The sequence below is a fragment of the Mangifera indica genome, chromosome 4 (assembly GCF_011075055.1).
Source record: "Mangifera indica cultivar Alphonso chromosome 4, CATAS_Mindica_2.1, whole genome shotgun sequence".
In the NCBI taxonomy this organism is placed as follows: domain Eukaryota; kingdom Viridiplantae; phylum Streptophyta; class Magnoliopsida; order Sapindales; family Anacardiaceae; genus Mangifera; species Mangifera indica.
In genome coordinates, this window is record NC_058140.1 from 272,519 (window position 1) to 298,500 (window position 25,982).

At 33.8% G+C, this 25,982-nt stretch overlaps 2 protein-coding genes and 1 long non-coding RNA gene across 4 annotated transcripts; 1 reads left to right on the plus strand and 2 right to left on the minus strand.

The window, feature by feature from the left end:
* Positions 1-2,835: 2,835 nt before the first annotated feature.
* LOC123214103 (glutamine--tRNA ligase, cytoplasmic-like) lies at positions 2,836-11,201 on the minus strand. 2 transcript variants are annotated; one of them, XM_044633832.1, is made up of 24 exons: positions 10,946-11,201; positions 10,739-10,789; positions 10,345-10,416; positions 10,120-10,219; positions 9,802-9,897; positions 9,166-9,227; positions 8,952-9,050; positions 8,760-8,852; positions 8,333-8,485; positions 8,156-8,211; positions 7,462-7,552; positions 7,292-7,378; positions 6,998-7,195; positions 6,816-6,914; positions 5,712-5,843; positions 5,470-5,606; positions 5,274-5,373; positions 5,098-5,193; positions 4,668-4,768; positions 4,479-4,584; positions 4,245-4,334; positions 4,022-4,151; positions 3,669-3,812; positions 2,836-3,252 (listed from the first exon to the last, which is right to left on the minus strand). In XM_044633832.1, exons 1-23 carry the CDS (start codon positions 11,078-11,080, stop codon positions 3,718-3,720), a joined length of 2,379 nt encoding a protein of 792 aa, XP_044489767.1. In that variant the 5' UTR covers positions 11,081-11,201; the 3' UTR covers positions 2,836-3,252; positions 3,669-3,717. The 2 variants fall into 2 exon arrangements, with proteins under 2 accessions (XP_044489767.1, XP_044489766.1); XM_044633831.1 differs by lacking the exon at positions 2,836-3,252 and having other exon boundaries at positions 3,436-3,812.
* A 1,314-nt stretch (positions 11,202-12,515) lies between these two features.
* LOC123212730 lies at positions 12,516-13,474 on the plus strand. Its single transcript, XR_006501606.1, has 2 exons — positions 12,516-13,037; positions 13,132-13,474. It is a non-coding gene; the product is annotated as an uncharacterized LOC123212730 (long non-coding RNA).
* Positions 13,475-20,881: 7,407 nt separating this feature from the next.
* LOC123213587 lies at positions 20,882-25,458 on the minus strand. Its single transcript, XM_044633060.1, has 6 exons — positions 23,987-25,458; positions 22,450-23,873; positions 22,310-22,369; positions 21,703-21,768; positions 21,402-21,473; positions 20,882-21,292 (listed from the first exon to the last, which is right to left on the minus strand). The coding sequence occupies exons 2-6, from the start codon at positions 22,582-22,584 to the stop codon at positions 21,047-21,049; spliced, it is 579 nt and encodes a 192-aa protein (XP_044488995.1). The 5' UTR covers positions 22,585-23,873; positions 23,987-25,458; the 3' UTR covers positions 20,882-21,046.
* Between the last annotated feature and the right edge of the window lie 524 nt (positions 25,459-25,982).

Sequence of the window (25,982 nt, forward strand, 5' to 3'; positions counted from 1 at the left end):
GATTGGTGTTGTCAATTCAAGAAAGTGGTTCATTGAAATGACAATTTATTGGAACAAAGGTGGAGTCACATCTGATATAGAACAGGGCAACTACATATCATGTTATTCACTAGAAATTCAGCAGAAACACGAATAATGTCTCATAAAACACTTTGTTAAAAACCTATTTTTAAGTTTGGAAGACAAAATTGGGACCCCATTATGGTGCAGTATAAAGCATCAAGCTTCTTTCATAAAAATCTACCTCCAAAAATGGCTCTCCACCATCAGAAAGATAGCTTCTTGGTATGCTTTATCATGTACCATCAAATTGTATAGCAATCACTTCATATATGAACCTCTGGATGTTAAAAAAGAGACCACATTGGGCAAAAAATTACACATTCTCATGATGGTCTGCAGGAAGCAAAGCAAGTTTTGCACTTTAACAAAGTTCCTTGAGCTGCATATGAGTACTTTAAATAATACTCACACAAATATTGACCATATAAGACATATACATAAGCAAGACTAAGAGGAAGATTAATTCAATTTGATTTTAAATTAGAATAATTAGTCTGAGTTAACCTTAATTATGAAAGATTAGCAGCCTCTTGTCTGCCATTCACAACCCTTTAGAAATTCTCCTTCACATTCATGCAACCAATCAAGCTGGTGAGTTGTAACTTTTATAACAGTATTTGTCATGTGATGTAACATCAAGCAATAGTTTAAAAACTTATAAACTATTTAACCAGTTATGTTTTATCATCCTCAAGCGATATGTGATATTTATGCATACCCAACAATTCAACCGTGCATTGTGGATGTGCGATTTGCTGCATGTGAACTATTCAATCTAGTAGAAAGCTGATGTTTGTAGGTACAGGATAATTTATTAAGAAAACAAAATCAAATTTCAAAGGTTGTTAAAGACATTGACTTGTTTGTCTTACTAGTGGAATAGAGAAGAAGGCTGGTCAAAGACACTTGCAGTTAAGATTGAAGTGCTTAATTATTAATAATAGAGGGTTTTTGACATAAGCTGGATTGGATTAGGATTAAGGATTAAGACTGCTAGTGAGGTTTGGTCCAAGTCCTAGTTCATGAAGCACAAAGAATAAAGAAATGAATATTGTGGGCGGTGGTGATTTGTTTAAATGAAACAGCTAGCATATGAATACAGAGTACCAGAAGAAGGAATTATTATAGCAAAGGATCTAGGAGGAAGAAAGCTAAAGAACAAAAGGGTTATGATGATCCAATGATATGACAGAATGTGAATGTCTTGAAATGGGTTAATAAAGATGCATACCATTGATTGATCTTCAAAATTCTCAACCTACTCATTAAGTATCTAATTCTGGGTTTCTTTAAAAGATTTATATTGCATATATATAGTTGTCATGATCAAATCATACGTAATCCTTGCAGTAAAAAAAAAAAAAAATTTAATTACCCACCATGGGTAGAACACCTAGTTAAGGCTAGGGGTGTTCGAAGTCAATTAATCAAACCTGCTTGGTTAATTGATTTTCAAAAATAGAAAAACTGATAATTGAATTAAAAAATCAGTTTTGTTATGTTTTTGAACCATTTTTCCAAATTACCTATTTTTGGTTGAATTTTTAATTCAAATACTGGTTTAGTTTAATTATTAAATAATTTTGAATACTTTTAGTTAAGATATAAAATCTTAAATGTATAATCAAATAATTCATATTCAACTCTACACTTTTATCCTAGTGGTGGATTACTAGAATTGTTTTACAAATTATTATTTTGGTGGTCGAATTTTGTTAATTAGGGTTTTTCGTACAAGAAAAAAGGGTTTCATTTGATGCTAGGGGTTTCATGTGAGATAGGAATCTTGAAAGGATTGGGACATTTGTCAAATCAAAACATTTCACTTTCAAAGACAAACGTGGAGAGACTAAACTCTTACAAGAGGAAGCTTTATTTTAACTCAATGGGGGAAGAGTTCTTGACTTTGAATTTGAAGTGATGCTATTCTACCCTCTCTACTCAATTACACAGTGATGCTTTCTTTTCTTTCGGTTGTCATATGCTTAATTCTTTCTTTTCTCCATCTTTTCCTCTGTGATTGAAATTGACATCTCTTTTGTTTCTTTTGCCAACCACTTCATTAATCCATGTAATCTCCATTCAAATGATTTTCATGTTCAAAAACAGTTAATAAGTAGGACCATAATCTATCCCTATTTTTGCAATAAAATAGTGCCGTGGGCAACGTTTCTAAAGATTAACATCTGAAATTAAAACTCTGTTAAAACAATTTTTTTCCACAATTTTTTGGATAAAAAGTAGGGATAACAACGTCATATTATGAAAATATCAAATTTTCATATTTTTCTAATAAAATGAACAAATTTCTATTATATGTATCAAATTAAGCACTTTATTTAAACCAAAAAATAAATAATTTTAATTGTGTATTATCAATAAAAAATACTAAAAATTTTGTTTCTTCAATAGAAAAATTAGAAAATTCAGTCTTTTCAGTAATCATTTCAATAGAAAAAACGCGAGAGTTTTTGGTTATCCTAAAAACTTTTCCCTCTTTTCGCTACAAAATAGTGTGAATGGCAATCTTCTCTGAAAGTAAAGTTATGATAAACCAGTAGAGGTGAACAGGTCCATATATCTTACTGAAAAACTAGAAATCGGAACCAAAACTGACTCATAAAAATTAGGAACCGAAACAAAACCAACAAAAACAGGTTCCTACTTCAAATGTATCCAGTCGGTTATTTATGGCCCTTGTTTTTCAGCCTAAATATATATTTGGATGAAATTTCTGTGTGTACGCAGTCTCATAAAATGACACTTATACAATCATGCAAAATGTTAATATTATTTGACAGCATTAAAATAAATCTTTCCTCGAACTGTTCAACGACAGGCTGAGTAATTTCTTTCTTTTTGAAGCAGAATAGTGAGAATGGCATTGTTTCAAAGTATTAAGATATGAAATTCCAGGGCCACCATGGGCAATCTCCACAACCCAACGGCAGATAAAAAGAAAGGGAATAATGGAGGACTGTCATTTCAAAAAGGTAAGACCAATGATGTTGAAAGGGCACCTTAAACCAGCACTCTGTAAAGTCTAAAGATAAACATGTCTTGGTGAAAGCCTCAAGACACATGGCTACCATTTGAGAGTTGGATCAAGCATGCCCCCTTTCCCCCGAATTCTCTGAAAAATTCCTCTACAAAGCACTAAAAGATTTGTCGTACAGGGCATAGATCCCCCTGTAAAGTTATAAAAATATGCCAACACACAGTAATTACTAATTAAACAATTTCATAATCACCAATTGGATGGCTCAAAGCTTCAAGAGTTTGTGTAACACATTCCATTTTAAACCCAGTGATCATTCTGAAAGTCAATTTTATACTAAAAAGACAGTTTGAGTATAGTTCTTCAGAAAAATATCTAAAAATCAAGTCATCTATAAGAGAGAATGACTATGACACAATATTAATAAGTTTCAAGGTGACCCTGTAATAAAACATCTGACTTCCTGTAAAGTTTCAACATAATACAAGATTTTGCACAGATAATTTGATCTATCTAATTGTTTGTAAAAGTAAAAGCTATGTATAAATCAATTGTAGTAACCGGTGAGTTTTTACAAAACATTGAACATTTAAAAAGTTGGTCTTACATGTTGGCTCATCTCATTCTCCTGCCACGGGTTTCCATTGGTCAGGGTCCTACTTGCCACCTTTACCGTAACTATCTTTAAGTGTGACAGTCCTATTGAAGACAAGCTTTTCTGAAATGGAATCCTTATCAACCGTGAAATACCCTGAAATTAATATTGAAACAGAACAAATTGTTAGATAATGCTGTAACAAAAAGTATAGCCATTTTCACAGAAAAAAGTCCCCAAATTCACAAACAATCTGACCAACTATTGCATTTACACTAGGCCCATTCCAACACCTATCCATTTCAATGTTGCAAATAACTCAGAAATTCGAAACATTAAAAGCAATTGTGGGGATTTGAGTTTACCTAGCCTTTCAAATTGAAATCTGTCCCCAACAATAGCATTTAGTAGTGATGGCTCAGCAAATGCACCATCAATCACCTCTTTGGACTTTGGGTCCAGATCAGAGCGCCAATCTTCAAGTTCAGCAGGATTCTGAAGCAATAAATCGATCAACTCATAAGAATTCAGAGATTTTCAGGGGACAAGGAATGAAAAAATTATCACAGAAAGTAAATAATAGTCAACCTCAGATTTAAACAATCTGTCAAACAATCTGACTTCAACGGTAAGTGGATGAACACCAGGGGAAGGTTCAGCTACCCAGTGAAGAACACCCTGTGTGATAATGAGGAATTTTGAACCAAAAAAGAATAATAAGAAAAAAACAGCATCAATATAATTTCAAAACCCTTATTAGTCACAGAATCACATTTATACAGAAAATTCCAGTATGATATATGAACAAGAAAGAATGAAAACCTTTGGCTTTGTCTTTTTTGAAGGATCATATTCAGCCCGGATCTCAAGAACAGTCTCATTATCATCAGCTAAAATTGCTTCAGTGCACTTTATAGGAAAAGCATATCTGTTAAAATAAATAATATGGTTATGGAACCAAATTTTACTCAAGTCAATTTCAAACCAGGAATCATTATAATATACACTTACCTTAGTAGGACAGATTTACCAGGAGCAAGGCCATAATAGTCTTTTGAATCTTTCATTCGAAAATCAGTGCGCTCAATGTACACAACATTTGAAAATGGAACCTAAAATAAGCAGATAGCAGCAAAAGATTAAGGCATAAAAACACTTGGACCAAACTGATAACCACATGTATTCAGCAATCCAAAACTGAATACATAAATTCCCCAGCAAGCTTAGATAATTCCTTGTTTAGACCAACAAAGAAATCCTTTGGGCAAACATGAACTATAAAATTATTCTACCATCCCTCTAAAATAAAATATGAGCTCAAAGCCAAAGATTTAAAAAAAAAAAAAAGATTTAAAAAAAGGAAGTACTCCAAGCAACTTGTTCAGAATTTAAAATCATTTTTATTCTCTGAAATCATTGCTGAGTAATCTTTAATACTCACCTTGTAGAAAGCAGATGCATCATCTGTTTGAGCATCAGGCCATCTCTTGGCATCAAGGTGGATAATTGAGCCAGATTCCAGGTTGGTAATAACTACCTGATAAAAATTAAAATGAGTTGGAGAGAGGAACAAGATAATTTGCCAAAAAAAATTACAGACAAATCAAAGATGCAGACCTTGAGAGGATTTAGCACAACCAGTGTGCGAGGTGCCGTTTTGTTTAGTTCTTCTCTTATATGATACTCCAAACGGTCCAAACGTATAAGACTACAATCACTGTATCACATGAATGGCAAATCATAAGGAAACTAAGCAGAATTAACAAAAAAATCTCTTATGCATCAACTTTGGACCAAGTACATAAAGCTAAACCTTCTAGTAATTCCAATTCCTCGAACAAATGCATTGATTGACGTTGAAGTCACACCCCTACGCCGTAGACCGGCTAATGTCATAAGACGGGGATCATCCCAACCATCAACATACTTGTTTTTCACCAAGAAATTTAACTGCAACAGCACAACAATGTGGAAAGAGTGTTGGAGTCACTATGAAACAGCAATAAAATTACAATCTTATGCTTTATACTAAAATTGTCAGATAATTTTGCTTACCTTGCGCTTAGACATTACAGTGTTTGAAACATTCAGTCGAGAATACTCCCACACATAAGGTTGGTAAAGACCCAACACATGTAACAACCAGTAATATGAAGCACGGCGTGTCTCAAATTCAAGTGTACACAGCTACATCAAACAAATCTCAAATTAAAGAAATGTAAACAAATGTCACCTAACATAATCAAGTGAACACAAACTATTAGGACCGGAACTTATTGAAACTTGAAAGAGATTGTATTCAAGTGGTGGAGATCTCAAATAACTAAGACAGAGAAAGTGCAAGATAATTCAGAAAAGAAAAAACTAAAGTTTATCCAAAAGGAAAAAGATAAGCACTCGGTTACCTACTTTATGCATATCAGAAATTTGATTTTTACAAGAGGACAAGGTGAGCCCTTATTTTCTATTTTTATCTTTGGAAAGGTATAAATTTCTCAGAAACTCGCAATTTTAACTGGCCTAGATTTCTTGTGAGCTTACTAAGTCAGTAATAATGAGCAAGAACCCAGATGAGTGGCTGAAGGGGATACATTTCAAATTATTTCTCTCAAGAGACATACACACCTAACCATTTCTAACCAGAACTTTCAACCACAAGAGAATCAAAGTCCAAAGAGAAAGAAAAAAGGGAGATAAATAATTACTCAGTACATCCACTGAGATATAAAATACTCAAAAGAACCCCAATACAAGAAAACAGTGCTGAGACTCTGTGCACTTACAACTGACCCAAATAATTTAGTTCACAACATTGTTACTGTCAGTACCAACAGACCAAGGAATGGAAGTTGTGCTCTGATGTCTTCCATCTCTGTTTATGCATCAAAAACAAAGCTCTAGACCTACTTGCTCCACTCAAGTACCAAGGATAACAATAATCTAGCATTACCAAACATACAATTCTTACTCAGAACTGCTAATCTACACATAACAAGTATATGAAAGTGGCAAGCAGCAGACGCACTGGACAATTTGAACAGAAAAATAAAAATTTTTATTACTACCTATGGGCAACTTGCCATCCAACAATCAATTACTAATGACAAAACAATCAAAGATGACCAGAAAAACAGAATAGACTAGAAGAATATAACTCACAGAATGTGTAATATTTTCCAAGGAATCCACAATGCAATGAGCATAATCATAACTTGGATAAATACACCACTTATCTCCAGCATGTGGATGAGGAGTGAACTGCAAAAGGAGAATCTCAGGTCAGTGAGATATAAAACTTAACCAATTATGGTAATTAAAGATGTTAAAATAACACCTCTTACCTTGATTCGATAAGCGATGAGGTCATACATATTAAAATTGTCACTCTGCATGTCCTGTTTCATCCGAAGAGTTGCTTTGCCTTCTTCAATCAAGCCTCTTCTCATATCTTCAAACAGTTTCAATGATTCTGCAATTGGCCTATCCCTCCAAGGGCTATTCATCTTCTTTTCCCTGTACTCCTTAATCTCTTCAGGAGTCTAGAAGAATTGATCCGATGTCAATCAAATTGCATAATCAAAATAAATATTATACCCATCAACATATAGAAATGTGAGTTACAATTGAACTTTAACCTGATGATCAACATAAGCATGACCCCTCTGTATCAACTGCACTGCTAAATCATACAAATTTTGGAAATAGTCACTGGTGTAAGTGATCTGCATCAATTCAGCAGATGTATATGTCACAAAAAAGAAAGAACATCTCTGGACTATATAACACAAATGTAGACAGTCAATACCTGGAAAGGCTCCCAGCCCATCCACTTGACTATTTCTTCAATATGATCAATATATTCTTTTTTTTCGGCTTCTGGATTTGTATCATCGTATCTGAAAGTGGCAAAGATAGTAATCAAAACTCAGAAACATATATAGCTGCAAAACCATTATCCTCTTTTTGATTTGATAAGTGCAGCGAAGAAATTCAGATTTAAATATCCGTTCATTAACTTACATAATTAATCAATGGTTTGCTAAACTTGACATTTCTAAGGAATTGCCATGTGGCAAAACTACACAAAGCCTTGAATCTAGACCAGAAGGTGGAACTATAACTATAAAACACACCTAGATCTAAGAAGCAAATTGCTTGATTCAATGTGTGACCCACTATGTACATCTTGCAATATTTAAGAATCACAATGCTTCTGAGTCAACTAACCATAAAAAATATAAACAAGAAAAACAATAAAATTAAACATATAGATGCAAATCTGATGCCTTCAGAATACACTAAGGGACTGTGTTAATCTAAGAGAGTGTGGGTGTTGGAGGAAGGTGAGGTGAATAGATGCATCACACAATTCAGAAACTATATTAGGAAAATCAAAGGAAGTCAATCACATATTCTCAAAATGCTAAAAACCTTCATAAATACATAGAAAATCATAAAACTTCCAAATACAACCAAAGAAGCAAAAACAAATAACTCACCTAAGGTAGCAACATCCACCCCTCTCCTTTGCCAAACCAAAGTCAACAAACATTGCCTGGAAAGAGTGAAAAAAAAATGAACACCATACTTCAAGCAAGCAACAAATTCCAAAACTTATTCTCCCTCTCTATCTCTTTACAAGTCACCTCAACCTTAAAACAAATTAAGGCAATTACCTTTGCATGGCCAATGTGTAGATACCCATTTGGTTCAGGTGGAAAGCGAGTAAAGACCTTTCCCCCTGTCACTTTCAAGTGCTTGTCAAGCATCTCCTTTGAATTGCAACATCTTAATACAGTGCCATTACTGAAAGGTATTTCAGTATGTACCTAATAATATACAAAAAAGAGCAAACAAACAACTTAATCTAAAGCAACATGCCCAGATTGGCTGGGCAATGAACTAACTCATAGCCCAGATGACTTATTAATGGGGAAAACAATGAAATCGCATATATACCATAACCCATTAATGCAATGGAAAAAATAATATTAAAAAAAACAACAAACAACCTCAAGAAAGATAGCATTTTTTAATGAAAATAGGCACAAGAAAACCTATGAATTGTAATTACTAAGGCAGAAAGCAGATAACCAAATTCACCTGGATATTATCTACTGGTTGAGGGAATATCAAAAATGGATTGATCTCTTCCTCAGACGGCTGTGCTGGAGCCTCATCCGTGGTTGGTTTATCCTACAGGGTGCAATAACACAACAGGTAGAAAAGTTAAAACTTTTTCTACAAGAAAAAGGGTGTGCCTACAAAATAAAAAAAGCACGTATGTGGACTTACCACCACTTTTGCAGGCTTCTCCTTTTTCTTTGCAGGCTTCTCATTATCTGCTGCTGTCCTTTCACCCAGTAGTTCATACAGTTTAGCATCTATGAGTTGCTGTCAAGTAAAATAAAAGAAAATTCAGAATAGTGTCAAAATTACATTTATATTCACATAAAAATGAATACTACTCCAAATAACTGATCTTCAAAGGGGAGAAACAATCATTCACCTTGACAATCTTTGGATCTGCCCATGGTAGCCTCTTCCTAACATGTGCAAACAAATCACCCACTACAAACAAAATAATTGAATGTCAACTGCAAAATATTGTTCAAATTTTTCGATTGAGAAAAGATTAGTGAATTGAAGAAATTGAACTCCAATTCACATGCACACACTCACATGAATGGAGCGAACAACTAGCTAATAGATTTGCTACATATTAAGGCAATGATTAAATGTAGAAGATTAATCAGAACATTTAAAAGAAATGAACCTAAGAAAGAGGGAGAGAGAGAGAGATAGCCGTCCCATACAAGCTTCTCTCTTGACCCACTTATATGAGCGAGGGAGGAAGAGCAAACATTTTTTTCCTAGCCAGAAATCTAAATTAATTAATATGAGCTTTGAATCCTTGACTTTTCCAACCAAAGGTCTTAAACAGAAACATTCCCCCTCTATCTCACTCTCATGCTAATAGCTATTTATATATGTTAGACAAAACCAATATGGCATTATAAGACTTCACAATGATGCCAAATATATTGCAACAAAGAAATACAAATTTTAATCAAAGTTTTGATCAAACATATTATAATTCTACAAAATTTGGAGAAAAGAAAACAAGTCAAAATCAAGCACTGACCGTTTGTTCGATAACGTTGCTCCAAAATTGAATTTTTAGTCTCTTCAAAGACTTCATTAACCGCCTGTTCAATATCTTCTACAGAAACTTCAACCCCTGTACAGTATACAAGGACAGAGGAGTCAGGAATCCCACAACAGTAGAAGGGAATGTTTCAACTAACAAAGCTACAACAGTACTCAAACTGCCAGTCATATATGTGATGTTGCATTAATTTGTAGATTGTACCAATATCATTGCGTCCAATAACTTAAATTACAGAAAATTCCTAGTACGTGTAACATCATTTATCAAAAGGAGGAGTTGTTTTTGTCATACCAACACCACACGCTTCTTCAAATTCATCAACTTTAAAATTCTCTGCACCAACTCTTGCAAAAAATGAAAATGCCGCTTCTAACTGGGCTGGGGATTTGATCTGCAAAATGCAACCCTATATGAAAACTGATAAACCAAAAACATATTTTCCCAAAATCCTAAAATTGTAAAATGAGACAGCTATGCATTAAATACATGATAACTTCATGAGATTGTGCCACAGACCTTGGAGGAGACAACATACTGCAGCAAAGTTGGGCGATGAACAAGGGCATTTGCTGGGTACTTTGTTGCAACCTGTCACACAATCAACAAATACCAAATTCTCAAACAAAATATAAACATTACCTCCTAGGTAATTTTGATTTTTACCATTCCTCTAACTTCATCAGAAAAACAAAAAATAATTAAATGTATCATTCAAGCAACTCCATTATCCAAATTCTCAAATAAAATACCAACAAAACTTCAGTGGATAATTAAAACTTTTCCATTTCTCTAACTTCAACAGGAAAACGAAAAAAAAAGATTAAACATATCATTCCAGCAACTCCACTATCCAAAAGCCCTTTCATAAGAAGAAACCTGGCTAAAATAAATCAACGCTCAAACAACTTACAGTGTAAAGTAAATTCCCCACTCTTCTGTCACATCCGTCGGTAACAGTAGCCTGAAATTAACATCATAAGTTCATCACGTTTATTAAGATGCCAATACAAATAAGTCATCGAAATCATCAAAAATTGAAACAAAACCCACAAAGAAAACGAGGTAAAAAGGGGAAATGAAAACAAAAAACGGAGAGAGAGAGATTAAAATAGAGTACCTCGTGAATTACAGCAATTAAATTGGTGGTGACCTTGTTGTTGGCGATGGTGTTATTCGCCGTTCGTTCATCCAGGCCGATCTTCAAGAAGAGCTCAAGCGACTCCTCTGCTTTCTCCTCTTTCCCCACCACCATTGTTGATTGTTATTGCTGCTAATAGAGAGATTGAGGAAGGTTAATTCTAGAACTGGGTATTTTGTATCTTAATTTATTATAGCTAGAGAGTTAAAAACCCTAGCCTACTTAACATTGTCAAGAAGAATCTGCGTGCGTGTTTCCTTTTGTATGGAGAATCCGTGGAATCCTGGATATTTTGTGAAATGATTTTTAAGGCCCCTAACTTTTACCTAATTTCCAAATAGGACTGCCAAATCTATTTTGACTTGTGAGGTAACAATTAAACTTCTGTGATTCTGGATATAGCTCCTTGAACCCCCATCGTTAGCCAGAGTTATGCTAAAAAAAAAATTTGAATGTTTTGAATAGTAGTTCAATCGAGTTAATTTTATTAGTTTGTGGTTCAAGGTTGTGTTGACATCAACATTACATATGTAATTTTTTTTTTTATAAATATCAAGATTTATTATTTGTTACGTATAAACAATACCATCAAATCACAAGTTTATTTATGATATATTTCATCAATCTAATTAGTCAAATTAATAAAAACTTCGATCAAACTTTTGATCAACTCAAGATTTGATCTAATAATTAAAACATTGTGTTAAGTTACTTATATATATCAAGTCATACAAAATTTTCTCAATAAAAACCAAATTAATTATATAATTTCAAATCAATTTTTTGGGTCGAGTTTGGTTAATGTAGTACACCAAGTAATATGTTAGACTATTAGAAAAAAATAGCTTAGGGAAAGCAATATTGAATTGATGTAGGATGCGTTTTTCAAAGGATAGATGTAAACTAAACTCTATGCCTCTAATATTAATTATTATGGACTTATTTAAACAAATTCAAAACCATAAGTATTTTAATCCATCAAACTGAAGTTCAGGGACTTGAGTGAACTTACCCAATATCTTAATTTCCATATAAAGATCTGTTGCTTGGGATGGGACTGGGTCGGCTATTGACCCATCACTTTCCAACTTGTGCTTCAAGCAAAAGAACCAACTTTTGGAAACTCCTTGCATTAGGATTGGATTCCAAGCCTACCTCAGCAAGGCCTTACTCAAGCATAACTCAACTTTTATATGATTAACTTACGGTCATTTGAATTGTCTAAAGATACTATTTAAAATTGTAAATAATGGAGATAAAATAAATAATATTATTAATAAAATAAATATTATTATAGAAGAAGGATTTGAATTAAATTCGAATTAAATTATTTAATTTATATTATTCAGTTTGAATTAAACCAAACATCAATACAAGCTAAATTGGCTCAGTGTGATTATAGCTCTAACTTATTCAAAAGATTAAACTTGATTAGTAAGCTCATTAAGAATTTAATTGCGTGATTTAATTTTTGATGAATGGATGAGTATATTCCTTTAATCTTTATTCTAAGTGATAACAAATGGAGAATTGCACAGGGAGCATCGATTCCATGGAAGACAATTTTGGCTTACTGCCCCTTTTCTGTGTAGCATGTGACACAAACTGATCAAATTGCAGTGATCATATGAATCTTGAGTCCTGACAAAATCAGTTTATTTTTATCTTCATTTAGATGATTGTTGTTTTTTATATGTACTTCTTTTTGGATATGTAAGCAGGAACCGTTCTTGCAACAGTGTAGATAGCGCCATTCTGGCTGTGGACGGCGAAAATCCTGATCTGGGAAAGGGCGTTGAAGGTGTATGAAGATTGGCTGATGTGAATATGTTCTGAGAAGAAAGCAGTCCTGGGATCCAAGAAAGGCCTGAGAAAGGGTTTCTAGTTATGTGGACTGCAGTTATCTCTTACCTCCATGCAAACAAACTTCATATTCTCTCTTATTTCTGTTGGCAAACTGAATATTGGTACCTCTATTATTTCTATTTCTGGGTACTGATTGCTTTTTCTTTTCTTTCTTTATGTTGTTATTGTACAGTTGATGATCATGATCAACATAAATCTGTCTCAAGTAAGTAGATTTTAATGATTATTTTCTAACAGCACATCAAGAGTACTAATTTATCTGCTACCAAATAATACAATTGTTATGCTCTGTATTGCAGGAAATGGAAAAGGCCTTAATAGAAAATTTGTTCCAGGAAATTTTGTCATCAAATCCTTCCTCATAAAAGGTGTACACACAGTTTCATGCAGTCTGATGAATCCCTTCACTTTTTGCAAAAGTAGCTGTGATTGGAATAGAAATGTCGATCGTATTTCTATTTTTTCGCTTCAGGAAAAAGCTGTCATTGAAACTGATTACCTTCCGAAGGAAGAGAATTAATGAACATCCGAAACACAAGACCGGACCTATGAAACTCCACTTACATGCTAGCTCTGTAATTCAATGATGTTGCATCAAATTGCCTTGTTCAAGTACCATAATATCTTAAGACTTAATGCCAATCTTATGAAAGAATGAATGGGCTTCCAACCAAAATAAATCTTTAATCACAAAGTAAAGTTATTTAGACACTATTAATAGAAATAGATTTGTATCAAACTAATTTGAATAGAGATTAGTTTAAGTTTAATTCAAAATCAAAACGATTAATTTGAAATTAAACTCAACTTGATTGATTGATAAACAGTAACATTATAAAAGAAAAAGAATTATTAAAGTGAAAATAAATTATTGATAAGATAAGGACACAAATAAAATGTGGTATAAATATTTATTCACTAATTTTTATTTTCATTGCCTATTAATTCGTTCAAATGTTGTTACTCTACAATTTTCATTTTGTAAACTGAAAATTTGAGAACAAAAAAATTGCACAAAATGGTTACATGCTTGTTTTAAAAGAAAAATAAAATATATTTGTTTTATTTTGCATATTTTTTTTCCATTAAATAGGAAAGAAAAAAAGTCAAATGATTATTTCTCACCAAGATTTGACAAAAGGACATACAATAAAATAATGTATATACTCTTTATTTTATTTATAAAATTATATATTATATTAATAATACTATTTATCTCATCTCTGTTTGAAGAACTGGGCTTCCATGAATGGGTTTGAAGGATTGGGGTTCTGGCAGCCCGTTAGCGTTCATAAATCAAATTATTTTTGTGGCTGCTTTCTGCCCACAGGGGAATAATTATTAACGACCATATCTGATTGACCTGGAAGCTATAAACCATCGACGATGTTGCAGAGGATGATTTCATACATATACTTGGCACTTAAAAGACAGTCTTAGGAAAGACCTGGAAGCACTGAAACAATGGGCTGAATAATCGCTATAGAAGGAACCAACGATGAAACTGAAGCTGCCGGTAGCAGGATCTTCGTAGTCATGGACCCTAGCTATTGTTTTCCATTGTGGGCTCTAACAGATTGCATTCTCTGAACGAGAAATAGCAAGGAGCTAGTTTTGCGGCTAGTCACTGGTCAGAAAGCTACTGCACGAGTTAGGGTTTGAGTTCACCCTAAAATGCTTCTATTAGCAGCTAGCTTTAGTAAAAGAAAATAAAACGAGAGTCTGAACCTCCATTAATTATCACGAAATACAAACAAGTAGTTTGTCCATGTAGAACTCAAGAGCCGCATTATTAAAACCAACATCAGTATCAGATCATGATAGTTTGTACAATTACAGAAATTTTAGAATCCATATTCATCCTTTATCAGGCGAAGCTGTTTACATGGGAAGCAAGCACAAATTTTAGAGTAACAATTACAGAAATACTGTCTAACTGTTCACAAGCCTCTTGCATCATCTATGAAACAAAGAAAATAACCATGTTCAATTATGTGTTAGTAATCACACATTGGTGGAGTGCAAGGGCACCACAGGAGGAGTACAAGGGCTCTACAGGATTATTAATTTATAACTGGTGCTAAAGTTGCATAGACTTTTGGAGTGTAGCTTATTACACTCAATAGCAGGTCCACGATACGTGATTTCTTTATTGACATATAACCAATCATATATTGCACTAGATTCTCTTGTATTCTCAGTTATTGACTGAAAAATGGTTTCACACTGTAATTAAATTAACCAAATGGAACCATTCAAAAATGACAGTTTGGGTTAGAAAAAATTACAAATTTAATTTCTTTAGTCATCCACGGCTCATACTAAATAATTAATACTTCTTTGCTCAGCTTAAAAGTATTGATTAAGTATGTGCAAACGTGGCAAATAGAAATTAACAAAGGCAAATATATATGGTAGCTTAATGCCAATGATCTGTTTTACAGTGTCTTTGCAACAGTTGCTAAAGTTGCATGGACTTTTTGAGTGTCGCTTGTCGCACTCAAAAACCTGGATGTTGGATTGTCGCTTATTTCTTTATGGTTTGAAAAATGATAACGGAAATTGTAAGGCTAGCAACATATCCTTCAATATTAACACAATTTTATGTGGGTCTTTCAGACACACGGTTTCTTAAGGAAGATGTAAGACCACCTGGTGCAAACCTTGGCAATACTATACAAAAACCTAACATTTGAAATAGAAAATAACTCTGAGATTGAATCACAATTCTGAAATTTGGATGGACCTTAACCTGATTGATGTGAAAACAATCAAACCTTGGTATAATTAGGTGATTAAACGCCACAAGAATAAATTTTTGATAAGTTATTTGAAGATTGAATCAAGAATGATGAGATCTTAAATTAAGACAACAAGCATACGAATTTTGGTGTAAAAACGTCATCCCTTCATTATGAGAAAAAGATATTAATATAATAAGCAATCATAATTCTAAAAGGACTAACCTAACCGATGACCCAATGGATTTTCATATTTCCTAAATCCATTACCTATTTAACTATTCAAAAACTCTAATTAAAATTAATATAACAATTGGATTTATAACAAAAATTAACTTAACCTATTAAACACACATAACTCGACTAATAAGGTTTGAACTTTAGTAATAATTCTAGCCCAATATAAATTATCATAAAATAACATAATATTAAACCTACTTAAGCAATCTTGGACGTACCCTTGAAACTTCTTTGGTTTAAAATTACAAGAACTCTTGAATTTGAATTTAAATTAGATTAATCTCTCTTTTAGATCTTTCAAGTATCCAATCCTTTTTAAGCAAACTTGTCTTGACCTCCAAGTCTTCAATAAGCCCTATTAAAGTCTACTACATCTTCTTAGCTTTTGATCTCGTGATTGATCAAATCGAAATGTGCAAAAGATCTTTATTGGACTTGTTTGACTCCTCCGGTGTATTCCAATCTCTCGGATATGGTAGTTGCTCCTTCTTGCTGCTATCACCACCAATGTTGAACTTAAGAGTCAGATAATTCTAAGACACTTTTAGAAACGGCTGCTAATAGCGTGGAATTTTGGAGTGTGGCTTACTAAACGGTGGCTGCATGTGAATGCTAATATTAAAACAATTTCTTTAATAACGTTGAAACTGAGAGAGTCCGATAATTCTAAGACATCATTATCATACTTTAACACCTAATTTTTTTTTTTAATAATATGTATGTACTTGTTGTGTCCATTAATTTGCTTCACTCCAAAGATTATTATCTACACGAAAGACGTGTATAATAATAATGTAAAACTTCTTGGGTTTTGTTTTCCATTCGTCCAAATTCTGGTAGGTTGGAGTAACTAGAAGATCGTTGAAAATATTAATAAACCGAAAGCAAATATTAAGGTTCTACAGGGTTCCCACTTTTGTTGAATTTAAACAATTAAACCATTGACCAAAAGAAAGAAAATAAGCAATGCCTAACCTTACCTTAAATCCTTAATCAAGTCATCTTCCATAATGATAGAAGAAAGGAATAGAAAAAATAGCCAAAAAAAAGAAAACTCCATGGGAATTAACAGGTCGCTACAAAGTTTAGGTAAATGGAATTAACCACGAAGAAATTTCACCATCGATATTCGAAACTAATATTCAAAACTATTATTAAGGGCAAATTTAGTCACCTTGTAACACAATCTCTCACTCTACAATATTTTGGCTACCCACCTTGTAATAAAAATTCACTATATTTTTTTTTTGTTTTTGTTGTTATTACCTTCTAATTCATTCAAATGTGGTTAGTTTTACAGTTTTCGTATTGTAAATTGAAAATTTGACAAATGGGTATAACTGTACAAATGGTCACGTGTTTATTTTAAAGAAAACCAACGTCTATTATTAGTAAATTAACTATTCTATCATCGTGACTGACTGAGGAATTATAGAAGAATAGATTCTTTTAAAGTTTTGTCTTCAAGCAAGTGTTCTGAGTCTCACAGCAAATGGGAATGCATATAAGAAAAGCGAAAGCAAAAAGAATGAAAATAATAATTAGAAAAAATACAATGAAACCATCGAAAGTCTCCACGTCGAAATCAATTGACATAGACCTAAAAAATATTAAATAGGATATTACGTGCTTGCTGTAAAAGGAAACTAATTAATAGAAACAATTGTTATTATAATAATTGAAGATAAAATAATTATGAAGATTTGTAAGACAAGAAGTTAGGAAGGAGGACTAATATATTGTATTCTTGATAGTCTGTTTTTATAATGAAGATAAAATAATAATGAAGATTTGTAAGACAAGGAGTAACGAAGGAGGACTAATAAATTATATTCTTGATAGTCTGCTTTTATATTATATTCTTGAGATGCCTACAAATAAGACAAGAGGGAGTTATTATTTCTAGTACTGTTGTCTTCTCTCAAAGCTATCTATAACACTATTAATAGCAGCATAACTGCATAAGTGAAAGATTATAAAATGAGTCTAACAGCCGCCAACCCTCCAATATTTTTCACAAAAGTACACATAAGTTTAAGTCTGTCATCCAAATGAAGAGTTTCATTTGATTGACGACGCATCCAAATAAAACTATTTATCTAGTTTCATTGAATCCAAACGACTGGCTAGAGAAGTGGAAAGGGAAAAATGTGATAGGCCAATGAGGATGGTTTAGGGTGAAAAAAAGAGGTCGTTAAAGATGGAGATAATAGCAGAAAAGGGATATAAGTTGCCGAATTTTGCTGTAAATTTAAATTCAAACTGAACTAGCTTGAGTCCAATCCTTATGAGAAATATTAAAGGCATTAAATAAGATGTTTAAAACATCACATAAAGGGAAAATCCAAGGACAGGGAAAGCACCACACTCCCTAAGTTTGATAATTAATGAGACATTAACTAGATTGACGCATTTGCCTGAGCTGTTTCGCCACATCAATCATGTTTAGCTTATCTTCTTCTGAATGCGAGAGACATTTGAAGGCCAATTCAAGAAATTGCACCTTTTAAATGCGTTTCACCTTCTGGTATAAATTGGGAGAAGGAAAAGTTTAACGGTTTTGGAACGTAGTCTTCATCGAATCGAATTGATATCCCTAAACACAATACGCCTGGAGAATCCACTATGAAGACATGTAATTGCATTAGCTATCTCCATTGCAATCTTAATCATACGTCTAAATAACAGAAGCTCCAGAACAATGAGCTCTTAAATATATAACCATGAGTAGAGTTTAGATGGCGATAAATCATTGAACTTCATAAAAGAAACTTGAAGGTTCTGTAAAAATGAAACATACCTAGTGTATCTGTTGCGTAGTGTTGACCCGAATTTTGTAAGGGGTTATTTGAATTAACGAAGTGTGGATTTAAGGATTGAATTTTCAAAATCTTTTTCAAGATATACTTGAGTACATGATAACACATCAGTTTTTTGTATCCATTTGTGTATTATTGCCTCAGAAAATCACACTCTCTGTCATGGAAAGGGTTTGAAAGCAGAAGAGTTCTTTAACAAGTTTCTTAGCCTATCAATTGAAGAAAAGGTGCACGCTATATACATCCTATATATTATCTTTATGTACAACTAATGCTTCTTCCTTCTTTCCAGTAGGAGTATCCAGAAAAAAACAAGAAAACGTTCCCTCAGTTCGAAGGTTTTTCTTGGTTTTATTGGTTGTGCTGGATCCTGCTACTTGAAGGAAGGGAGAAGAATTAGTTGTACATAAAGATAATATATAGCGTGAACGTTTTCTTCATCCGATAGGCTAAACAACTTGCTAAAGAACTCCTGCTTTCAAACTCTTTCCATGATAGATTGTGTGATTTTGTGAAGCAATAATATACAAACGGGTACAAAAGCCTGATGTGTTATCATGTACTCAAGTATATTTGAAATGGCTTCCTTGATCTTCTTGTTCTGATCTTCTGTAAGACATGTGGGAAACAGAACCTCAAATGTGACATAAAGGTCTCCTTTCTTGTTGATAAAATGCAATGGCATTCCTTCGCCTTTGAACTTTCTCACTTCCTTGGGCTTAGTGATTCCCTGAAGAAAAATTTAAAGTATGCCATCAGATAAATTTTTAGCGTCGATCCGTTCCCAGCTCACTTAATCAGTAACCACAGTCAAATCAAATGGTTTAAAGGCTATGCTCATGCTAACCTTTGACCTAATGTCAACCAAATGTTCATCAAGGTGCTTGAAGGTCTTGTCAAAACCGACAGGAGCTTGAACCTGAAAGGAGGCAACCAGGTAGAACTCCAATGAGACTGGATGGTTTTCTTCAAAAAGGGATAAGTATCCCCTACTCTTGTCAAATTATATATTATTAATAATATTACTAGAAATGAGATTTACCAGAGTAACAGTTGTATGCAAGTTAGTTCCTTCCCTTCTGAAGGTATCATGGATTGCTGTGGGAATGCGGAACTGCAAAGAGTGTGAGAGTTATCTTCTGTTGCAAAGTGAATATAAAAAATACAAATTACAAGCAAGGGTTGAAAACTAACCATAAGCTCTCCAGATTCCCCATCTATTATTGGTTCACCATCTTCATAGAAAACCCCCTCTTGAAACCAAATGAATTAAAAAAGAAAAAAAGCTAGTTAAAAATACAAAAACAATAAATGGGCACGAATAATGGCACCACATGTTTTCCACAAACTTTGTCACACTTCTGAAGTATTGGACATTTGAAATTACATCTAAGAAGATGTACTAAACTGCCTTGTGATGGTACATGATAAATATACTCTCGGACAAATAGAAGTGTGCTGAAATTTTGTACAACAAAAAAACTACTGGTACTAGTCCATAAATATATTTACACCAGAGTGCATGCTCATAAAGTGAATAAACTGCTCGTGCGGAAGGTGTCATTATGGTCTAACAAGGCGAACTTCAGCTTCACAAAAGGAATCTGTCTTGACTTTTGATAAATTAAATTATGAAAGAAAAAGTCACGTAGCTGTGAACGAGATGAATGAATTTGGATTCAATTTACCGAAGAGTGACTAAAAGCAGAAACAAATCAGTAATCAAGGTCCACAGCTTTCATCATTCCGAGTTTCCCTCAAGAGTCTTAGCTGATCGGAGAGTCTAATTTCTTTTCTATTCATTATATAATAATCCACTGAAGGAGGGAGAACAGGGGAGTGGGGGTGGGCGTAGGCTGCACTGTAAGGTCATCGCTTTCAATCACATCTTCCAAAGTTTCACAGGGCAAGATGACTAAGTTCCAAAGGAAATGGCAATATTACATGCCTCTTGGTATAAAATTCCTTCAACAAATGTCTAACGCATCTTAAATGAATGGTATAAAACTTACTTGTCCATCTTGCATCCCTTTGGTGTGTTATCAACACTGTGATTGGGATTTACAAATGAAATGGCTTAGTTGTATTTCCATTTGTTGATAAGACTTATCATGGTTAATTAATGTATATAATTTAGATGTTCATATGTAAGTCAAGAGAGAGTTATTATTTCTATTGCTGGCGTTTTCTCTCAAAGCTATTAGTGGATTGCAGTTTACCTATAACACTATAAAATATATCAGCATAAGTGAAAGAAAATAAAATGAGTCTGACAGCCGCCAGCCCTATGTTAATTTTCACCAAGCACAAACAAGATTAAGCTTTTTTTAAGCAAGTAAAAACAACACTAAAAACGATCAAACTCAAAAGCAACAGTTTGTTTTTCCTAAGTACATGCGTAGAGAATCGTCTAATTATCTCATAAGCCAGATAATCAAGGAAAGAATGATCAGAAACAACATAAGCATGATAGCTATTAAAAAGATAATATAAAGAGCATGAGGGTCTGATGGCTGCCGATTGTCCTCACCGTCATCATCATCGTCCTTCTTGTCACGTCTTTTTCTTAATCTGCTGATACGACCAGGGCGAATGTTCTCAACCCTCCCACCTTTACTACATTTTGTCCACTTAATATTTTGGAAGTAACCAACATTGCCCTGAAAATAATACAAACACGACCCAAGTTAGTTTCTAGTATATGGACATCAGTGATCAAAAACAGCATAAGCACAAGAAATTCTAGATTATATTTCTTGGTATAGAAACCTGTAGTGGCAGATTTGAACTTTGTGTTATTCCCGAATCCATAATATGATATTCATCATTTATCAGGCGATCCTGTGTGCATGGTAAGCAAGCACAGATTTTAGAATAACAATTACAGACTTGATTAGTACAATTCCATCCAAAATTCACCGGGAGGTAGGTGGTTACACAAACGCATAAACTTTTTTAATTATTCAAACTTCATTTGATGAGACCAAGAATGTCAACAGTAATGTCTATTCAGCAACTTAATTTCCACCAATGATATAAATGACGACTTCCAAATGTTAAAATAACATACCTTATAGTTCTGACCAGCTTCAAAGTTAGACAGGGGTGTCTTACCGCCAGTACTGCATGACATGACCTATTAAAACATCATAATTAGCATCAACATATTAGAGCCATATTAAAACATTGAAAATCAACCGTTACTTTGACTCATCATGCCCAATGAATAAACCAAGGAACAGCTAAACAACAAAACTACCCCAGATAATCTCTAGTACATGCTATCAGAACCAAGAAGAAAATAGAAACTCACGAACCTTAGGTAAAGCTGCGCAAACACCCACCAAACGGTCTCCATAAACTTAAACCAAGAAAACGTTCCCTCCGTTAGAAGGTTTTTCCGGCACAACCAAGAAAACCAAGAATAACCTTCCGACTGAGGGAACTTTCTCTTGGATTTCTCAGTCAGTTGGAACTCCGGTGTGGTCTATGCTCAGAAAGTGGCGTGCATTACCTTTTCTTGAACCGATAGTAAACTTAAACCAAGAAAACGTTCCCTCCGTTGGCAGGATTTTCTTGGTTTTTCCAGCACAACCAAGAAAAACCTTCCAAACTGAGGGAACGTTTTCTTGGTCAGTTGGAACTCTGGCGTGTATCTTAAATATTACAGAGTGTACCTTTTCTTGAAGCGATAGGCTAAGAAACTTGTTCAAGGACTCTTCTCCATCATAGATCACCTGCAGGCCAAGATTCATGTTAATAAATATAATAAGAAATTTATCAGGCAACAAAACAAACTATCTATCTATCAACAGACCTGAAAAAAGGCAATACCCTCGAAAAATACATCGGGTTGTTCAGAAAATAAGCTCCTGTCATTACAACCCAAGTCATTGACTGGGGCGTTTTCGCCTACAAAAGCTTCAGATTGCTCTGAGTGAAATTCCAACATATTTTCTAATTATGGAGATAAATGAATAAAACCGTAGTTTCTGCTTATATAGGGGCTGGAGGGCAAGGGCAGTATAGGAAAATCGCAAGTGATTATTAACCTGAGCGTACACAATTTGACAAGGGAATTTTTACTATGTTTAAACCATGATTTTATAACCTGCAGGTTAAAGGGCCAACTTATGGTTTTATGGAAATTACAATAGAATTTTTTTTTTTAGGCAAACGACAATTGCCCACCCAATGTTTAGCTCAATCTCAAAAGTATACCTACAGCTTTTTAAAAATCCAAACACTCACCCCAATAACCAACTGCTGTTAGAATTTTCTATAATAGCTAAAAATAAAATTGTTATTTATCAATAATATTAAAAATATATATAATTTTATCTTATTTCTACCCCAAATTTTGAAAACTCGTATTTTACTCCCAATCTCAACTTTGAAAAGTAACTTTCCTCTCCCCTCAAAACCCAAGGTTTTCTCCCTTGGCTGTCACCATCTCCACCTTTAGCCCAACTGTCTCCTCTCTCGACAGAGGACGTCGATGGAGACGAAAAACTCTATCTACATCCACGAAGATGAGACAAAGTTGTCTCGTCTTCTCTTTCAAGGAAGAGATAAAGACGATTCGTTGCAGTCTCTTTGTCAATGGAAATAAAAAATGATGAATCTTTTATCTCCGTCAACAAAGAAACAGAGACAAATCGTGTAATGAAATATGAAATCACAGAAACTGTGGCCGCTATTAATAGTAATAATGTTTTTGTATCAACAGTGAAAATTCTAACACAAAGCCTAGGAAAAGGACAAAAAGGGCAAAACTATTAAAAGCCCATCTGAATTTTTAATTGTGTCATACACAGGTTTTTCTAGTTTTCACGTTCTGGCATTTCTGATTTTGAATTGATTTCTGTGCAAAAACTACATGCTTCCATGTAATAATTAAAAAAGGGAGCACATAACATGAAAAAGAATGCAAAAGAGATTAATATTGTTACTGCATCAAGGAAGCTGCTACTTGTATATCAACATATAGCATGATATGGTCACCTGAAGTGAGACATATTGACAATCTAAGTATCTAATACCAGTAAGCCTAAAGGTTAATGTTGTAAACGGTGGCTAAACTACTCATTTGCAATGTTCCAATCAATGTCCTAAATCATAAAATTATAAAATTGACCAAAACAAAAACATCAACAAATTACTAAATGCCAGTGAAAGGATAAAAAAGTTGCAGTGCATACCTTGTCCTAGCCACCCAACCTAGTCACAGCTCTCCACAACCTGTATTCCCATAAATATTTACATTAACCCCAAAATAGAAATGTCTAAATTGGCAATATTGCAATAGATATATAAAAAACAATTTAGGGAGGTAAGTGTTGGTAGGAACTTACTTAAGACAACTCAATCCCTCTCCATAGAACTTAGGAGGTTTCAATTCCATGCTCCTCTCCCTAAAAATTTTTTCAAGTTCCTTCATGAATGCAGGTTGCTCCTCCTCGGTCCCTGATTCACTACCCTCATAATTTTCATCTAAGAGAAATGAATATGTCGAGTTGGAGTTTTGATTTGCTGTGGGTGTAGACAACTCTATTTTCTTGACTTCACTTTTGATTTCTGTGCTATTTGCATTATCAGGTTTTATGTCAGCAGAAACCACATCAGGCTTGGGAGTAGCAGGTTCAAATTTAGTTTGCGGTGCCTGGGAAGAAGGTTCAGCCTCAGGATTTGCAGGGGTCTCCGAATTTGAGGAAACAGAGTTGACAGGGAGTTGAGAATGAATGGAAATGGTGTTTTTAGGGGGCTCAGAACTAGTGGAAACGGTGTTGTTTGGGGGTTCAGAGTTTGTGGAAACGGCGTTGATACTATCAGGAATTTCATTAGTTTCAACTAGGGTTACAGTAACAGGAACTTCATTGGTTTCAACTTCGGTTTTAGCATCAGGAACTTCATTGGCTTGAGCTAGGGTTTTTGCATCAGGAACTTCATTAACTTGATCTTGGGGTTTATCACGAGGAGCTTCATTGGACTAAGCTTTGACAATATCATGAAGCAGTTGAATATCAGGCTTATCTGATCCTCCGGTGGCCCCTAAAGCAACAGAGGTCGATAATTCTTCATGTGAAGTGGACTCTTTTTCAAAGTTGTTAGCATCAGTAGCTGTGTTGGTACCATTTAGAGGATGTTGATCCTCAGGGAGAATAGGGTTAGTCGCTTCCACGGCCAAAGGTACAAAGGCGAGGAGCTTCAACTCGTGGATTGATGGAATTTTATCCTTCATTATGAGAAGAAACTGGCACATCTTGTGCAGGTTCTTCGTTCTCCTTATATAAGGTATTACTACTCACCTAGGAGTCTCAAAAGCTAAGGCATGGCATAATATAACAAAAGCTAACAGCGTTCAAACATAAATAAAAGTAAGAGAAAGAATGCTAGCTGTTTGAAGAAATGTTTCATAATAGCAAAATTAGTTTACATTACAGAAAAAAGCAAACCCTAAGTTGTATTTCGAAAGAAGAATTAAAAAAAAAAAAAAAATTGAAGCAAAATCGACAGTGAGATTTAATAGCTGAATTGGCGAACTTACGACAGATGATTGAGAGAGTGAAAATAGATCCTCAAGATGTTGATGATCAGATAAACCCTAACTTATCCTCCTTTCCGCTCTTGAATCTCTGAATCTTAACGACAGGAGAGGACGACGGTTCTCTTTTCAACATTGAGGGCCTAGTGTGAGACTGTTGAAGGGAGGAATCTTGAGGGAGATTGGCAGAAAGAAGATGAATTGCTTGATGATAAGTGGTTAAGCACGCTAGGAAGAAGGATCAGGGGGAGGGTTGAGGAATTGAAGAAGTGGCGTTGAGGAATCGTTGTTGGCATAAAATTAATATATTATACCTATTTTCAAGCATTATATAATAGTTACAATTAGTATCTTTCTAAAATTTTGCATGCTGTATGTATATAACCATCTTTCATTTAATACGTTATATTACAGAGTTAATAATAAAATTAATTATCACTAATTAATTTGTATTGCAATTAGACTTTGATTTGAGTTAAGTCAAGCTCCCCTCAAAATTGTTCAAATTTGGTTTCATACTACAATCGAGTAAAAAATAATTAAATGATATTGTTTTAATTTGTATAAATTAAAACATCATTTTAATCAATTTATATCAAATTTTTCTAAGCTTGTAAGCTAAACTAGTCAAACACGTATCAAACTCGAATTAAAAAATATTTAACTTTTAAGCTTAAACTCGAGTTTTAGTTTGAGTTTGCTTGAGCTGAATTCGTTTCAAACTCATTCAAATTGAACTCATTTTTTAAATTTAAATAAGCTTAACTCGAATATAATTTTAATTGTAATTAAAAAATCATCATCAT

Bases quoted from the DNA above. Each gene is read 5' to 3' on its own strand.
- LOC123214103 (XM_044633832.1), bottom strand. From the start codon at position 11,080: ATGGTGGTGGGGAAAGAGGAGAAAGCAGAGGAGTCGCTTGAGCTCTTC. The intron at 8,853-8,951 runs GTAAGTCCACAT...TGCACCCTGTAG, and splicing joins AGAAGCCTGCAAAAGTGGTG to GATAAACCAACCACGGATGA. The intron at 4,769-5,097 runs GTGAGTATTAAA...TGCTTATTTTAG, and splicing joins ATGCATCTGCTTTCTACAAG to GTTCCATTTTCAAATGTTGT.
- LOC123213587 (XM_044633060.1), bottom strand. From the start codon at position 22,584: ATGTTGGAATTTCACTCAGAGCAATCTGAAGCTTTTGTAGGCGAAAAC. The intron at 22,370-22,449 runs GTCTGTTGATAG...CTTGGCCTGCAG, and splicing joins AGGGTATTGCCTTTTTTCAG to GTGATCTATGATGGAGAAGA. The intron at 21,293-21,401 runs GTTTCTATACCA...TATTATTTTCAG, and splicing joins GTTCAAATCTGCCACTACAG to GGCAATGTTGGTTACTTCCA.